Raw genomic sequence first — 19281 nt, 5'->3', positions numbered from 1 at the left:
GAAAAAAATATTCCTTCCAGGAAAGATAACAAGACCGTCATACAGGGACCAAGTTTTAGAGTTTATCTGCACTGTTGTACTACATCTATTCAGGAAGCATTAAATTTTCCCTTGGCAGTTACAAGTGATCAAGGAATCCCTCAGTTGATAACCTTGGTGCACCAGTGGCAAGAATAGAAAATATATTTCTTTCTATAAACTTTGACAACAAAAGAAAGATACAGGTCAATAAAACATCACGTAAATTCCTTGAATATGCTCGGACATCGAAAGAAAAGTATACTTCATGTAGACAGCTACTAAGGCAATCTGATTAAAATCAGATGTAGAGTACGGCGACGTCTTCTTATGCGTACGCGGTATTCTCTCGCTGAGGCGACAGAGAATAGCGCGTACGCATGAGAAGACGTCGCCGTACTCTACATCTGATTTTAATCAGATTACTACTAAGGTAATGGCCACTGAATTTCCAAATTTCATTTGCTATCAGTATATGTTTATCTCATAATATCAATTTTTTCAGAGGAATATCTTTTCTGCAATGAATTCTGGCTGTCTAGTCCAAAGGGGTCAAACTGCATTATTGGTAAAAAGTAATCTTTTCACTGCAGTAAGAGTTTTGAGATTGTGATCTGATAAATACTTTTTTCGCAAATACAATTGTTTTCATGGTAAAAAAGTTGTTCGTGAAATAGTGACACTCTTTAATCTTTTTATTTATTTCTGGTGTCAAATTCCTGTATAAACTTAAACTTTACTTTGAATTCTCTGATCTTATCTGTTTTATCTGTAGAAATCCGCCATCTTGAAAATATGGTCAACAGCCTGAGACTCGTATGACTCACTATTAAATAGTTGGCAAAATGGTGTTTAAGGTATTGAGAATTACGTAAGTAAAGTAACAGGCACTAAATAGAGAGATAAGGAAAGTTCTACGACTGAGAAACCTCTGACTTAAGTTTTGTCACTTCTTCTGTGACATTTCTTTACAGTTCAATTAGTTGCAAAATGTCTCCCATTAATGTGTTGCAATTAATTTCAATAGAACTGCATGAAAGTTATTGCTCACAAAATGGTATTTCTAGAATACTATAGTCTTGTAATATTTCATGGAGTCTACTCATAAGAAATTGCAACATGAAAGTTTTTTATTTCTACTCTGTAACTTGGTCTGTTTAGAGTGAAGAAACAAAGTTTTCCAGTCAGTATAAATTGTTTCGGTTATAAATGATTCTGTAGTTCCACTATAGACCCTTTTAGGGTCTATGGTTCCACTTTAAAAATACTCGGCAAAGTGAAAGAAGGAAAAGGTAATCTGTTTGAAAATCGCATATTGTTTTTAAAGACTGTCTTTACACTCTGTAAAAATGTTTTCCTCTAAAACTCTTCAAATTTACATTTTGTGCTATTCTGACAATTGGGCAATGCGGCTGTGCCATTTAATCACTGACAATTACAACAATTACGGTGTACCCTGTTCGCGAACCACCCTCCCTCCACGTGTTGTGGTTTCCTATTCTCCCACAAGTCACTAGTATTGTGGCGGTAATTGTCTCGAGCATGCGCACTCATCTAATTTTGGCGCATGCCCAGCTAGACGAGCACCTCGTGAATCCAACATGTCTTCTCCGCCGGCCAAAGTTCGTAAAGAAGAAACGAAAAATAACGGCGAAAATGCCGAAGAACTCGCAGGTAAGCCGCAAAGTAGTGACCGCTGATTTTCTAATAGCCGGAGTGCACGGTATGACGATTGTACCGTGACCAGTGTTAGATGCAATCTCGAGGAAACAGGAAGTGACATCGGGAGTAATGGTCGCGTTCTATTGTGGCATGGGCCTCTTGAAGGACGCTGAAAATATCAACGTGTGTGAAAAGAGGTATTGGGAAGTTGAAATTTTGAAGTAAATGGTGCCTTCGACGCTGTAGAGCGTTTCATACCTTTAAACGTGACGAAATTTGGTCCGATATTCGTTTGGCTGCGATTTATCGTCCTACGAGTTTACGATAAGCATCATATAGGGCTACCGTAGCCTTTGTATACTGGGAGCGTGTTTGAATAAACCCCGCCATTTTCTTTGTTTACCCACTTCGAGTACGACAGAATCAAAACTTTTCATTTCAACGCTATCCCTCAAGCATGTAGTTCCTGAGGTGCGGTACTCCCATGTGAAGATATCTTCATTGCACCACAGCTTTAGGATTGCCTCTCGAGTAGTTTCAATTTACACAGTTAGCCAGTGCAGTGGGTCCTCACCATGCACCATTCATGGACCATTGTGATAATGAGACACTTGCCAATGTGAGAAATGACCCGGCGTACCATGCGTGACTTTCTTACTCATAGCAAATGTCAATGTGAAAACGTTTTGTATAACTAAACGCAGCATGTTTTGACGGCTTCTTTTTCCTCTCCGTTCAATGAGAAGAAATTTACCATGTTATTTTATGGTTTTCTGTCATTTCATTTTACATTTTATTCGTGAGAGATTACAACTGTTTCTTAAAGCATGTTTATTGTATCAATTCCATGTGCAACTGAAAATTATTCAATGCTCATGATGTAATTTTCTTCATACATTTCACAAAGTCATGAAAGATGAAAGACATTGTACAACTTGCCAGTGTACGATCATGAATATGAAAGTTCATGTTCATACACAAGTTCATGTTTCCTGTGGAAGTGATTATCAGAGAAATATTAAGTTTAAATGTTTGTGTGTTCCTCCGAGTCAATTTGTTCTGAAGGAGAAAACATGCTTGACAGTGCAAGGTACCTCAGTTGCACACTTGGTGTCTTCAGATAGCGAATGTTGACATTCCGAGGACAGCTCCTTGTCATCCTTTTCAATGGTGCAGTTCCTCAGATGAGAAGTGATAAGTTCACCACTTGCACTCAGTCTCTCCTGGGAGTTGACGAAGTTAGAGAGGGAACCTCGTTGCCACAGTTGACAGTCAGTCTCCATGGCAATGGCTTTTAATCCTTGACCAGGCAAGGAAACTTTAAAGAATAATGAGAATGTCTGTACTTCAGTCTGCTACTAAAAGCCAACAGTACCAAGCAATTGAGGCAATACAGGCATAACTATCAAAAATTTCAAATTTAGGTCTATAATCATGGTTGTACTGTTCTGATACACATGCATTTTAAACCATTATTGGAACAAATTTTGAAAGGTAATGTGCAGGATGTTAAGAAAAGATAGGTTTCAGGTTAATCTAGGATATTAATATTAGCACTGATAAAGAAATCTGTTGTGGCAATGATACATGTGACTGATTCATTGTGTTGTTAATGGCCCTCCAGCCATACTCAACTATAAAAATCTGTTCCAATATTTTCTCTCTCAAGTTCCATATTTTCTCTCTCAAGTGCATTTTACAAATATGCTGTACTTTCAATTGTTATGGGCAAGGTATTACTTATATTTGCCATTTCTGAAGGTGATAATGTAGAAATTTAGACTAGGGTTAAACAGACACTCAAGCCTAAACAAAGTAGTTCTGCATTTCTACTGTAAAATTGTCTCTTTTACAAAATCAAAAATTGTCCAACTTCCAAGAAACTAACTTGTGTTCTTGGAATTACACGCTTCATAATCTTATTGATGATGACCCCAGACCATTAGTATGACTACGTGTGATGTTTTCAATGATAGTGGGTGATCCCATTATATCAGGGGTGACAGGGGTCAAGATATCAAGATAAGTGTTCAATTTGACATCCGCTGAATAGCTACCAGATGGGAAACTACCACTAATTTTCATGATTTGCTGTGATTTTGCTTCTAGACTGTAATAAAAAGATGCCAGGGGAATTAAGAAGAGCAGAAGGTAAAGAGCAAAACTTCCCAGAGTAACCGAAATACACAGTGCTTTCATTATATTTAACTGGGATTTCTCCATTTGTGTTACCAGGTTCTCCTAAATCAATCATATCAGAGGCCAGGACAAATGGTACCAGGCTTCTGAACCCCTTTAACCTGTGCACTCAAACCCTCGCCAAAATCACTAAGGTGTCACTTTTTATCATAGCAATAGGACAGTTACTGTAGATGTATGATTCAGGATTTGAGTAAATTTCCTCAGAAGTTATTTTTGCTCACACAGAATGAGCTATCTTCCACATCAACAAGTAGGGATCCCTCTTAAACCCTTTCACTGACAGATGTTAGTGTATCCCAACTGTTCGGTAAAGAGTGGATGGACCTTTGTGTAGGGCAGAGAGGTCAAAAAGTGAGAATGCAAGATGACAGTCTGAGTTTAAAGATTACCTAGTGAGTACTTAGAGTTGGTTCACCAGATTAAATTGTAGAAGAGGAATGGTCTTTGCTCATCCAAAGCCTGTTACAATCACATTTTATGTGAAATCAAGTAAGCCCACTGTACTCCAGATTGCCAAAATTGATACTGGTAATATCTATGTGATAACTTGTAAATATACAGGGCATGCATGAAGAAGGAAAATATTGAACCCCTCCAGGCAAACACACACATGCACCTATTCCAACACCAAAGTGGTCTTGAAAAAATTATAGGATTTCACTAACAGCTGACCATAATCATCAAAGCAAACTAAGAGAGGTCAGGGATAGCATAATGCAGGTGTCCAAGGTAGTTTATGGAACCACCCTAGTCGATATTGACATGCTATTGCTGCTGAAGGGGTGTTGTTCATGAGACACACTTTATATTACCTGCATCAGTATGGGATGATGTAAAGTAGTCTATAGAAATAGCTAAGTTTACCCAATAGGTGAAGACATCGTTTGCGTTCTCTATTCAGCCAGTGAGGTCAAGATGACTGATAACTGGTTTGAAGGGCGTGTTTGAAACTAGGTCAATATTTGACCACTGAATTCTGGGAAAAAATCTCTCAGAGATCAAAATCAGTTAACATCTCTCCAAAATGTAGTATACTTTATATGATAATTCTCTTTTCACCGAGGTGAATTTTGCTTTGTCTCTTTTTCATCCATGACATCTCCAAATTTATTACAAATTCAAGTACCAAACCACAAACAGTAGCAATAATAATTGTGGTATTTCAAAAATAAATATCCATATTCACCAAATACACATAGATTTTAGGGTTCTTCACGAGGATTTTGAGAGATAGGCCAACTCATGGTTTTTAGTAATCTATTATGTTAATAACCAATCAAAAACATATATCTTCAAACAAAAGAATATGTAAATTGTGTGTTGTTATGTAAATTGATCACCCCTCTGATTTTGAAGACGGAGAACATTGGACTTGATGAGTTGTGAAATGAAATGGACTTAGTTGCACAGTTTGGACTACAAGTTTTATCAGAAATTATGCATACTGCAGTATTCTGGTGTTGCCTCACATGAAAAGTAATGGTCACTTCAACCTTGTCATACAAGCATACGAGTGATATTGAGACTTATGCAAAATTGGTAAACTCTCGGTCACAGGGTACTAGCAGGGCACACTGCCTTACAGATTCAATTTATAATTTTCTGCTTAGAAATGTATAGGCAGTTGGAAATGTACAAGCAGTTAGCATAACCTTGTAGTTTTCTGCACTATTTTTAAGTTAACAAACAGAAACACATCTTTGCAAAATATAGAATTAATGTATAATGTTTGTCCCCGATCAATAATTTTGCATTGTGCAGATCACTTCAAATTGCATTTGCTACCATGTTCATGGTTTCATCCAAATCTTTTGAATCAGTGTAGGAATTTCATAAAATGATGTGGAGTATCAGCTATATACCAATATTTGCAATTTGCAAATTTATTGAGGCTAGGAGAACACTTTCTAGCCTGTGACACATGACTCAGGAGGGCAGTATTGCACTCTCCTCTCATCAGCTGCAATGGAATGGTTCTTGTTTAAAATGAAAACACCAGTAAACCAAACATATTCCATGAAATTATCTTGTATTCTTGCCAATAATGTAGAGTAGCAAGCAATAATGCTTAGTAAATTCTGCTGAATTCACAGGCAATGCTTAGTTGCAAAGTTTTCCCCTTACAACAATAGAACAGGGCTGAAGCAATTTAGGGAGGCAACCCGCTGACACCATAGACACTATATAGAAGACTTGCTATGTTATATGATCCGTAGCTCCTTGACAGTCCTTGAATTTCAAAGCCTCTTAGAAAGTCCTTGAAAATGAAACTGATAACTCGGAAGGTTCTGGAAAATTAAACCACCCACTGGTTTTGAAAATTATAAAATGGCTGATTATGATATCACAGAAATAACATTTAAAAATCATATGTTGTAAAAATTGTACCCTGAAAATGGTGTTTAAAACTTCAAAAAAGTTTTGACAGTCCTTGAATTTTTAAGTGATTTTGTGTTTATGTACCCAGTCTGAAAATAAACAAAATCTCATTTCAATCACTTCATGGTGAGCTGCATTATATCCACAATAACACTTTCATGAGATTGTTGCCATTTGCGTAATTCAGAAAAATAAACACAGTATATGAATGAGATGAGTATGGCTTGGGGCCAGTGTAACTGGAAAGGGGACAAGTACAAGATACTGCAGGAATTTGTGCAGTATTTGTGTTAACTGGCCCAGAATTGGTTGAAGATTATTTTATCAATGTAATGCAAATTTTACTTGAGGAGGATAATTGCTGTCACAATAGGATGGATGACATAATAAAGGACAAGTGTAAGTGTGTTAATAACAGAACAATGGTTTACTTCAATGTAGATAAGTGTTGTTTTGAAATGTGTAAAGCATAGTGTAAACATGATACCTCCAAAAGTACTGCAGGTTTCTTATTGTACGTCTCTTGTAAATAAGATTGGGGGGGGACTTCTTTTAAAGCCACACTTTTCAATCCCAGGTTCTTGCATTAGTGGAGTTCTCCTCCCAGTCAAACACTTGGCCAGTACGATGTTTGATTTCTATGACATTAATTACACAAACTGATCTCAACCCTTTGTCACCTTTTGCTAATCCTGCAAACAGAGTTTATACAAGCGTTTGATGGACGGTCGGTTCAAATCGCCAACAGTCATTGATTCCCCACCACAAATGCTTGAATTTCCTAAAAAATTGTCTTCCAGTGGCGTTAGACTTTGAATATAACCACAGAGTTCGATCGGCAGCAACTTTGCGCTGACCGCTTGGCAGTCTGTCTGCGTTTTTACGGCCGGAAAAAACTAAAAAGTGGCATTTTCTGGAGCGTGTGCCCCGCGTGTTGCCTGTTTGGTGTCCACTTACACAATGAATGCTGCCATAGCTTCGAGTCCTTTTAAAGGGAGGCTCCGCCTTTAAGCTCATAACCGCCATGGAAAAACTATAATATTTCTGTGCAGTAGTAATTCTGACATGCAGCAAGTCACAACAGTAGGGTCACTTTTCAGAACTACACAGGACCTATATATGTGATCTGACAGACATATTTTCCCCATGTATACCGCTCATTCCAATATTTTCTCATTCACTTTTTATTGCAAACATGGCAAATAAAGGCTGACTCCCAGTATTGCATCTAAGTTGTATGATTGTGGGGATTCCGAAATTTCACAAGCTACGTGTATGCCCCCACCAGTCAAACACTGAAGGGGTGGGATTAGTCCCATGGAACAACAACCAATCATGAGGCTCCCTGATAATAAACAAAGACAAGGATTTTAACCCCAATCAATAATCCCTTGATCTTATAAATCCTACAACTTATTACAAGAGGGGGTACAATCTCTGTAACTATTAAATCCTCCATGGAACACTTGAAACTGCCAGTGTAGATTGAGATGGATGAGGATGAGATGCAAACCCATTCCTATTGTGTGAGAGATGCGGCCAAATTTTTGAGAAGTGAAAAGATATGATGACTCTGTCAACATGGAAACTCTGAGAACATGCTGACTTCCAACGTTCACCAGCAAATATTGATTGATCAATCTTTCCAAACAATGACAGATTTTGATTTTAAAACATCAAGTCTTGAACGGTAATTTAAAAAGGCGTAGTGATGTTGGGCACACATTTCACTTTGTTTTCTGTGCACACGTTATAATGTTAGCAGGTCGGTCAAGTCAAGGTATCTTTATCTACCTTGCAACACCTTGTGTAAACATACATCTGAAGAAACATTCATGAAAAGATATTAAAACAACTTTGACCCAACATTAAGAATTGTAAACAGTTGTTTATATTCATCCATAGAGACAATGTTCTCAAGTAATTTGAAATCACACTTTCCAACTTCAAAGTTACCAATAAATGAAATCTAATATTATCCACAAAGCCTGTTGCAGTGGTTTGTATGATTGTTCACACGAGTATCTCAATGCCTATCAATGAACAAAAAACCTTGGAATACATGTGCTTCAATATATTTCTATTTTGTATGTGTAATTTGAAATTCATGATTCTGACCTTGAGACCTGATTGTCATTTCTTCTCTACCTTACTGACCTTGACATCAAGGACTTTGTTGCATTGGTTATCTCCACCTTGAGTTGACATGATGATTCATTCATTTCGGAAACTCACAATGGAGTATGAGATAGTCATAACGTCCCATGTTGTAGATTTTATGTGAATTTCCAAGGTTTTTGTTTTTGAAGAGTCTCAATGCACACTGAAATTGAAATTTCAAGATTGTTCTGTTTGCTGGTAATAAAGACCCATACTTAATATACACCAACATCAACCTTGGTGTATGAGCTCCATCGTCAGTCTCCTTCCTACGGGGACAAAAAGTCACTTTTTTATGTTTAAACATTTTAAATTACATTAAAATTCATCGTCTATTCTCGACATTATTGGACCAAAGCAGTATTTCCTACACCAAATCACAGTTGATATCGTCTTGTCATTTAGGTCTCTCTGCCAAGGCCATGCAAGTTTATCATGAGAATTACATTCTTTATGAGACTGGCATATCGGAAGTGTAGGCTATCAAATGAATGATTTATTGAAAATGCTTCACAAATAGTGATTGTCAGTTGAGCGTTTCATTGAATGCAGAGTCACAATGTGGATATCATTAGAAATAGTCAAGCTAATTCCCAATAATTCACAACATTTGCTTTAGAGAATTTTTGTCAAGCATGCTTCAGCTATAAAGAAAGTCATCGGTATGTCGGTAGAGGAACAGACACATGGTGACATAACCTTTTAATCTTCAGCACAGGCATGTATGCTCTCAAAGGCAGCAATTTGCATGTATGTGGATGTTTGATAATCTTGCCATAGAGGGCGGTATTACTTTCCTTCTAATTCTTTGCTATGCATGTCCCTTCCCTTCCAGACAAAGAGCAGCAAGAAGCTATAGAACAGATAGATGAAGTTCAGAACCAAATAGACGCCCTCAACGAGAAAGCCAGTGAAGAAATTTTAAGAGTTGAACAGAAATATAATAAATCAAGGAAGCCGTACTTTGAGAAGAGAGCAGAACTTATTAAGAAGATTCCAAAATTTTGGTACACAGCTGTATCCTTTTCAAATGTCGCATCATCATATTGAACCAGTCAGTGTGTCTATAATAGTCATGTGATCTGTCATAGCCAATCAGACCCCACACTGTATGTGACTACTGTGTATGTATTAATTTTCACACACAAAAAAGGCTAATGCTTATTAATTTTCTGTAATTTCTCCAATTTGATAAAAAACTTCATCTTTGTTCTCCTTGACAATTTTGTTGTTCAGTTTGTCAATCATCCTCAGGTTTCTGCGTTACTAGATGAGGAAGATGAAGAAGCACTTCATTTTTTGACCAAAGTAGAAGTGGAAGAATTTGAAGATATTAAATCAGGATACAAAATTAACTTTGTAAGTGTCAAGATGTACAGTCTCATCAAGAAACTACATTGTTATCTGATATCGTTATATGTCATATGTCAGACTCTTCCATATTATAAGTAGCAATTTGAAGGTGCTGCACAAACAGCAAGAAAACACTCACAAGGTATATTTAACCCTCACTCTGCCAAGTTCAGATTTCAACATCAGGTCAAGTTTGCTAAAACTAGTGAAGCATAATAACTTCTAAGTTTCATTTTAAGAAAGACTTCACATTTGACGGCCCTTGAAAACAGATATACTGTAAACATGATTTTACTTGCTAAAGCTGTCACAACATACCACACCAAGTTGGTGAAAATGCGTATAGATTTGGCTCCGTACTGCTTTTTCACTAGCCTAGAATCCTATTCATCCGCTTGCCTCCGCACCTCAATACTCCGGGAGTGGGCCGGAGCTACGGAGGCAAGCGGATGAATAGAATTCTAGGCTACTTTTTCACTGACTTGACAAATAGGGAAGTGATACAGTCTAGCAGGAAACGGGTTACCAAATCTTGTAAATTTCACTCAAATAACAGTCACCGATGTTTAAAATACTGTCTTTTCGTGGCTCACTACATGTTTGAGAAAATGACAGTTTGGTTCGGGAAGTTGCAACATCTAGCCTTGTGTTCATGCCATGATACTTACAGCATGTTTACATCTGATATCTCTATTCTAGAGAACACAATTCAACAGATCACTCAGCACCAAAATACTTCCCACTGCACATCTCACAGTTTCATTTAACAATGTGTACTTTTGGTTTTACTCTCGTCAGCATTTTGAGCCCAATCCATACTTTGAAAACGACATCATATCTAAGGAGTTTCACTTAAACGACACAGGGGATCCGTCATCCAAGTCCACACCCATCAGGTGGAAACCAGGAAAGGTATGTGGGAATTCAGATTATATTACCATGCCCTGCCTGTCGCATTTTGATTGGTCGTGCTGAACCACGTGACTGACCACAAATACACAGTAATGGTCTGTTTATATGCCCGTGAATATGAATAATAAGATTAAGAACTCAAAGTATAGTAACTTTACAGCTCAAACGTAAATCATAATCAATCAAAAAATAAAATGAAGCACTTGTGGTCCAGGTTGAGAAACTTTTTTCTGAAAATATTTCCAGATTTGCCAATATTTTACAGCGTGCGTGACAGTGCATCGCGTATTGCTAAGTTCTGGGGCCCAGTTGTCGTTCACTCCAAAAATTTTCGCAAATTTTGACAGTTTTCTCCGGTTCGTTGATAATATAATGGAAATAACAGACTCCGCACTGACCATTGACATTTATTTATGGGCGCGGGCTCGAGGAAAGCCAAATAAACGGGCTCAGCAAGCCTCACCCATTAATTTTTTGCTTTCCTCTTGCCCTTGCCCATAAATAAACGTTAATGGTCAGCGCGTCGCCCGTTATTTCTATAGTAAAGGTTCCCCCTTAACCAGCATGATGGAGCTTTCTTATTGTCCTCTTCAGAAATTATCTGTTTGCCAGAAAATCTTGGTGCGTGAAAAATGAAACTAGACAGTTGTTTTCCTTACATGGACCTTTTTAGTAACATTGGAATATTTTCCTCGTGTGAAAGCAAAAATAATGATATTTATTAAAGTCACAAAAATCCTAGTGGGTTTTGATTTTAGTGTGGTATGTGACAGTGTTTCTTTGAATACAACAGAAAGGTTATGTAAGACGAAAAGCAAAACCAGGAATTATCACTCAGACAAAGAAATTTCAGTTCTTATATTTTTTCGTATACCACCCTCAAGTGATACTCTTGACATAGTACAGTGAATGTCAGTGAAGAACCCTAGCTGTCAGAGGGCGCCTTGTTTGTGATCCACAGCTGTGATGGATGCTGTTTCACCATTGCATCGGAGATGTCAGCAAGTGCTAATCCTTTATTGGTATTGTTTTTCCCACTGCTGTCCAGGATTTAACAAAAAGGAATTCACAACAAATTAAAGGAAGGAAGAGGCTTCACGAAGAACCGGAAAGTTTCTTTTGTTGGTTTACAGACCATGTGGATGCAGGGGCTGATGAACTAGGCGAAGTTATTAAAGATGATATCTGGCCAAATCCACTCCAGTATTTCCTGGTAAGGTGACCCATGGATCTACGTTTTGTGTGTTTGGTGTAAAGTGTTAGTCTATCAGTCTGTGTGTCGTGTGTCTTTTCATTCAAATTTTGACATGCTAAATAATCAAACCAAATTGAGCGTTGTGAAGACTGTATTTTACCGTTGGTACTTTCCTGGTACAGTAACCCTTTGAGTGCCAAAGTAAATTTTTATCCACTGTATACAATATAACCCAAACAATTGTTTCAGATCAAGACAATTTTTTTCATTTTTTTCCAAAATTTTGTTTAAAAATTTTAGTCAGAGTAAATGCCAATTTGGTCCAAAATTATCAAAAAAGTACAGAAAAATAAAAAAATAGGAAAAATGTTGCGCTAGAATTTTAGTGGGAAAAATTACAGCATTGAAAGGGTTAATCAATTTGTAACTGAGATCTTTTTTCTCAGAAACTAAGAATAACCTAAACCCTTTCAGTTTTTCATAACTCATGTCTTTGTTTGTACTGCAATTTCATGATTTTGAATAGCGCCCTCATTGTTGACAAATTCAACTGGATAATGTTCTTTCTGAATAAATGTCAAAGCCTTGTTTTGGCATATTATAATTCATGAATATTTAATATCAATAGAATTCTTTTCCAGTAACCAGTCTATGGTATTTTATGCATACACAGAATGACCTGCAGTAATGTGTTACCATAGCTGGGCCAGTTTGGGTTTTCCATTTTAAGGGCCACTGACACCAATGCTTAGCATTTAGAGAGGAGTTATAAAGATGTTTTTTTTTCTCGACAGGTTCCTGATGTAGAGGTAGAGGGTGAGGGAGACAGTGACGAGGGGGGGCAAGATTTGGAAGACATTGATGAAGAGTATGATGAGGGGGAGAGTGGAGAGGAGGAGGAGGATTTGGATGGGGAGCTTGAGGATGAGGACGATGATGCAGAGGAGGTGAGCTGAAATTTCTCATTTTGTGCTCTGCACAGAGTTGACTATTTTGCCAGCAATTGTATCTGTGGAATCAAACAACATAACACTCACTGCAACAAGCTATATCTAATACTCAGACTTGACAGACCAATGGTAAACTCTAGGTTTCCAATGATAGACTGTTGAATGTTTCTTTTTAGCTCATATTTGGTTTTATATATAAATACCAAAAAGAGCTTATATGATGAGTTGGTTGCGTCTGTACGTCTGTATGTATGTATGAGGGTATGTATGTGCGGATGTATGTCCGTCACACACAAAGGCTCCCATACCACCAAAGCTACCGTCTCAGTATTTGGTGTACAGGTAGATGCAGGGGTTGAGATGTGAATTTGTTCAAATGAAAGGTCAGTGTCAAAAATGTGCAAATGAGGTAAGAAAAAGGGAAATCCTGCAAATGTGCAGGAGTGGTTGCAGTAACTGAATCAGCCCACACATCTGAATAAGAGGATACTTTTAACCTATTTGTATGCAGGGTACCTATTATGTTTGGGAGTGGTAGCAGTAACTGAAACAGCTAATTGGTCATTTCCTGTCATTGTTTATGAACTGCGACATATTAACAGACCTGCTGAAACCATGGATGTCTATTTTTGTACATCCATGGTTGAAAGATTCTCTGCTATGCATGTTGCTAAAGTTGACCTTCAGTACCTAAAGTTCCAGACCTTATTTACTTTTGTCATTCTTGTTTTTCTGGTTTAAATATTTCTTGTTGTTTTTCTGGTTGTACTGTGCAGAAATTGCAGGGTTCGCACTAACGTTCGCCACAGTTGCAAATAGCGAAAAAATGTCCGTTGTGGCGAAAAAAAATTGCTACGCCTTCGCCACGCGTGGCGAAAGCTCGTGAACGGATGCCGTGTTGGGATCATTGACCCAGACGTCTTCGAAAGTCACGTCGGTCAGTCCTGCGATCCCAGACCGACTGTTTTCCCGAAGGACCACGAATTTCGACATTCGGGTGTTTATTGTGATCGATCCAAAATATGTACTGGATTATTTATGTAGCCTACTATACTAACAACTAGTCGTTTTTACAAATAAGTGTACGTTATTTTCCGCTATCAAAATTTTCAGCATAAATGCTGCAAGCATCGTACGAAACATTTAACCACGTACATGACGTACGTCGCGTCAGGGTGCAAGCGTGAAGGGTAATTTGAGTTCACGCCAGCATAGCAGCACAACGCGTATTCAAAACAGCGTGCATCATCGTTAATCACGCCGGTTCTGTCACTTTTAACGAATCAAAATAACCCTTAGATCAGTCAAATTATCGAAATATTCAGTCATTCATTCAGTCATTCAAATATCTAGCCTTTGAACAAAATAATTCGTTGCTCTGTTGTACGTCGACGACCGATGATCGACGGCAGAGTTCTTGAGCATGAGACTGAAGTGATGGCGTTGGACTTTACCCAGGGCGAAAATGAGCATGCGCGAAAAAGTTTCAAGATCCCCAGTTTGTATACCCTGGGTCCATGTACGGTTTGGGTAGTTTCGAGACACCCAAACAATGCAAATGTGTTACGAATGCACGGTACGATGCGATGCGGCTTGCGGGCAGCTACGGTTGCAAACTACAAAGAGTTTATTGATTGTTCTCAGCTGGGAAGTAACTAGGTTTTAAATAGCTTCTAATTTACAAAACATAGGGCAAAGTCCCTGAAGCTACTATAGACATGGATACAAAATTAAGTATTTCCTGACTGTATGAAATTATCTCACTAAGGTCATCCTACGGACAAGTAAACTAAATATTAAAGCTGTCTGACCAGCGGTTTTGAAAGAACAAGCAACTCAACAGTTGACAGAGCTCTGTTGAGTTATGTAGAGAATAACCTTTTGTGACACATGTATTGATGAAGAAGGTGGATATCTTTGATTAACATTGTGAGTTCTGTTTAATAAGTTGAGACTGTACATACTCAGAGAAAGCACACTGAAGAGACAAAGGTTTGAAACTTAAGAAGTTCAAGGTCATCAAAAGCATTCATGTTACACTTTCATTGCACTGTTTACACAGATTGCATAATTGCTATAAATAGCACATGAGGAATCTTTATACAGCCCAGCTTTACCATAAAAACCCTATCACTTTGACCACTCTTTTAATTGACCACTCTATTTTTTTCCTCAAAAAGTAATTTTATTTTATCCTTACCAAGTCAACCATAAATGGAAATTAGAACTTTCTCTATCTCTATCTCTATCTCTATTGACTATTTTGAGCAATTTCTTTTAGATAACATACAGGGCACAATAAATGACGGTTCAGAATATGTCAAAGTTGGGATTCAGGAAAGTTGCCTTTACATGTTTTAATCCTCCAAGATGGTAAGCATTTCACTATGAACTGTCAAAAAAAGTTGAACTTTCTGATAATCCTACACTAAAATTATTTTGGCTTTGATGATTTCCTAATTAATTCAATTATTTAAAATCATATTAATTATTTTTTTCTGGGTGAATTGATAGGGTTTATACAGTACAAGAATTACATACAATGTAAGTCAAATTTTGACCAAAAATGACAAAAAAATTCCTTAAAAATACAGATTTGCATATTTCATCACAATTTTACAAATCGAAGTTGGGTTACCCTAGGGACCTGTATACCAAATAACAAAGCTGTCTGACCAGCGGTTATGAAGAAGAAGATTTTTTACCAAAAACACCTTTTTTGGCATTAATTTGCCTATTTTCAACAATATCAAAAAATTGAAAAAAATAGTTTCTCAAAATCATATTTTTCATCTACACAACAAATATCAAATCAGTAAGTACTGCGGTTCTCAGATATTTGAGTGAACGGACGCCTCACAAACGGACATACATACATACATACATACATACATACATACATACAGACTGACAACGGACGCCGGACGGATACCCATCCCAATAGCTTTTATAGACTATAGTCTATAGTAGCTAAAAATAAGGAAATAAGAAAACCACCATGAAAAGAACAAAGACAGACGAACCACGGTCCTAGACCATGGTCGAACAAATTACAGCAAGGTTTTTGTCTGTGCATGGAAGTATAAATGTGAGCTTACAGATGAGTCGGTTGATCATAAATTTGTCGAACTGCTCTTTTGATTTTTCACTGACTTTGCGAATTTCATTTATTTTCAAAACCTTAAGTCTTAAAACCTAAGCAATTTTTAAAACCAATAGTTTTCTTTGATACTTTTTGGAAAATGCTTTGCACAGTCAGGCAATCACTATAATTTTGTGAAGATCACCAGATAACGGTATATACAGCAGTTTTTAAATCTTGTAAAAAATAAAACAGAGGAACAATTATGGCCAATTATTAGACTTCGATGATTTTTTCATGACATGTTGTGCAAGTTTTGTTCCAAAAACTCTAGTAGACATATTTGTTTTTTGTGTCACAATAAAAGTTAAAAATAAACAAAAGTTTGTTTGTCCCTGTCTATAAAGAGAGGGGTCAATTTATTCACCAGCATTCATAAAATAAAGATCTGAAAGGAAGTTACGACCAATATTTGTTTAATACATATTTTTTTTACATTGAAGGACAGACAACTTTCACAAAGGACCTGGAGTTTTACTGTGCTCCTGGTCACTATTATCTGCAACTATAAAATTGGCAGAAAATGTGCTCAGCAGTTTATCTGTCGAGGAATTAAAGTGTATGTACAACAGCCCTGGCCCAACATTTGGATAATAAAGTACAAACGTTATTGAAAATAGTGTTTGTGCAATTTGTATGTGAAATTGATTTGTTGGGTGTGGCTAATAAAAATTGCTTGTGGCTAAAAAAAATTTGATCATTTAGCCATACTAACAGACTGTGGCTACAATGAAAAAATTCCTAGCGCCAATACTGAATTGTCATAACATCACGTATAATTTTCCTGCACTGAAGTAGAAACAACACTTATTGTTGATCTTTGGTATGTACCAATTCTGATCAAATTTGAGCGACACAGTATAATTGCAGTATTTTTATAGTATTTGGAGATTTAAATAATGCCACCTGTGTTTTCTGTGGCATTTTTGCTACATATCACTCTTTTTGCTACCTACTAGTACAGTATTAGTTTGTTTTAAATATTTGTACACAGTTGTTAAATAGAATTCATGGAAAGCACATTGCATAATTATCAAAGATGATTGCTGTCATTTTTAGCTCACATTTGGTATATGTATATATACCAAAGAGAGGTATCAGTGTGAGTCAGTCTCATTTGCATATCATTTGCATGCCTGTATGTATGCATGCATGGATGGATGTATGTATGTGTGTATGTATGGTGGTTTACCTGTTTCTACCAACCTGTGCATTTTACAAAGTATGCTATTGTGCTTGCCCACTCTGATCATCGGAAGCTTATGTTACTTGTTCGCTTGAAAAATAATGATACTCTATAAACTGCTCCATGGCGTATGGAGTTGTGTAAGTGAAGAGGTATTTGTTTTCTATTGATGCTGACACAATGGATTTTCCTGATCCTCACATATTTACAAAAAGATGGCAAGCAAGTTATGCTCATTCCAAAGTGCAAACTGCTGCAGTGAAATGGAAATAAATATTATTTTGTAATCTTTTCTTTTAATCTTTTCTTTTTTAGGGTGAAGGAGAAGAAGACGAAGGAGAAGATGAAGATGAGGCCTAAATTGATGATCACTTTTCAATTACAATTCAGCATAAAAAAAGACAACAAAAAAGACACACATCAACCATATATGTATCTTTTGTAGTATTTTTTTACTTCATCTATGCACTGGTATCTCTCGCCTATCATTCCCCCTCAGCAGCCATTTCATTCGTCCATCCCAGCTTCACTGAACTCCCTGGAGCATCCCCATTGGTTTGCATCAAGTTGGACCAGTCCATTGGTAGTGAAAAAGGGGGGATGGGAAGATTATGTACATAGAGTAATGCTTTTGTGAGCAGACAAGATTATAGTGTATCAAAATCTGAAAAGTACATTCCTGATTACTAATTTTCTTTTTAAAAAAAAAAAACATTGTTGATGCACACACTGCCCAAATGATTTATAGACTTTTGAGAGATATTGGCCATACCTACAAGTCTTTTCAGTGGCACGGTCCAACTTGCAAGCTCAATGGGATTGGTCCAGCCTACACCATATGGAACAGGGGAGATTGGTTGTAATCTCTGAAAGGTCAATGTTAATATTCATACATTGTACAGCATAACATTAATCACTTCAGAATTGTCAGAAATTGACACCTCAAAAAAATTTTTCAATTGTTCATTCATTCACCAGCTTATTTTCTCTCTTATTTTGTCGATAAGATAATGAGATGTGTCCCTCTATAGAACACAATCTAGCGGATATTTAGAATGGGATTCTGAACCCATCATATGGTTCTTTTGTTAAGGCAAAAGTGTCTTGTATTGAGGGCAGATTCACACTTATATCAGTTGTCAGTAGTGCCACAATTGTCCAATTTGGATTTTTTCCCTGTTGATAGTGTAATCAAAATCCATGTTCTCAGGTTTCGTGTTCCCATAGCATGACACCTGTGTCCGTCTGCAACGTTTTATCTTTCCAACATGAATTTCCTGCTGTTATTGCTGCCTCTGGTCATGTAATGGCACATAGTGCCAACCGACTAACTATTGTAAACGTCTCACTCTCGTGTCCAGTTTGTGTTGTGAGACTGAAGACAAACCAACAGTATTTTTGCCACTTTTCCACAAAGAAAAATAGCAGCCTTTTAGAGCAGTGTATAAGTTTTTTGTTTTACAATTTGAAGGTCTGTCGTTTTTTAAACTCCCTCAAAATGAACCTCAACATTTTCCATTGTGTTTACAATATGTCACACTTCCTGTTTCACATAACCCTCATTCGTTGTGCTCGTCAAGTCATTCGCCATTTTGAAAATTTTCCCTCAAATATACCTTTTAAATAGATTCAAGTAAGACCTTTCTGTTGAGACAGTAATTTTGTGATCTTAAAGTGAGAATTAATCAGCCTGAAAATTAAAATGCGGTGAGGTAGCCATTTTAACATTTGTACCTGAAAAGAGTTTTGTAAGTGTCAAGGCAATGATATCTGTTATGTAATATTTTCCTGGACAAATTCTGTTCCGGCCAGATGTGTTAAGGCATGGCTCATTTCCTATACCAGTGATAGTTCAAATAAAAAAAAAAAAAATGGGTTTTGAAAATACTGTCTCTGGAATTTTTCTTTTTTATGGAAATTTTCATTCGCAAACTGTAATGACTGGTGCTTAGTTATACCAGATTCTCTGGCTACTTTTTAGAGCAGTGAAGGGGAATCAGAAAAAAATTATCCTTTACACCATTGTTTGGTCTATACCCATTGTACCAATGGGGATTGTGGACCTGTTTACATGCACTTTGGGAGTTAATATGTTAGAAATTAAGGGCAAGTCTTCGCTAGT

General features: G+C 37.0%; 1 protein-coding gene across 1 annotated transcript; it reads left to right on the top strand.

Annotated features, from left to right (window-relative positions):
• Positions 1-1531: 1531 nt before the first annotated feature.
• On the top strand, positions 1532-19044 carry LOC139152472 (protein SET-like). Its single transcript, XM_070725623.1, has 7 exons — positions 1532-1692; positions 9257-9438; positions 9658-9780; positions 10573-10686; positions 11735-11899; positions 12676-12828; positions 17475-19044. Exons 1-7 carry the CDS (start codon positions 1620-1622, stop codon positions 17517-17519), a joined length of 855 nt encoding a protein of 284 aa, XP_070581724.1. The 5' UTR covers positions 1532-1619; the 3' UTR covers positions 17520-19044.
• The last annotated feature ends 237 nt before the right edge of the window (positions 19045-19281 follow it).

The sequence above is a fragment of the Ptychodera flava genome, chromosome 16 (assembly GCF_041260155.1).
Source record: "Ptychodera flava strain L36383 chromosome 16, AS_Pfla_20210202, whole genome shotgun sequence".
NCBI lineage: Eukaryota > Metazoa > Hemichordata > Enteropneusta > Ptychoderidae > Ptychodera > Ptychodera flava.
This window is presented reverse-complemented; position numbering and strand designations above follow the sequence as displayed.

Excerpts from the sequence above, each read along its gene's own strand:
- LOC139152472 (XM_070725623.1), top strand. The coding sequence starts at position 1,620 with ATGTCTTCTCCGCCGGCCAAAGTTCGTAAAGAAGAAACGAAAAATAAC. Across the intron at positions 9,439-9,657 it reads CAAAATTTTGGTACACAGCT|TTTGTCAATCATCCTCAGGT; the intron begins GTATCCTTTTCA and ends TTTGTTGTTCAG. Across the intron at positions 12,829-17,474 it reads AGGACGATGATGCAGAGGAG|GGTGAAGGAGAAGAAGACGA; the intron begins GTGAGCTGAAAT and ends TTTCTTTTTTAG.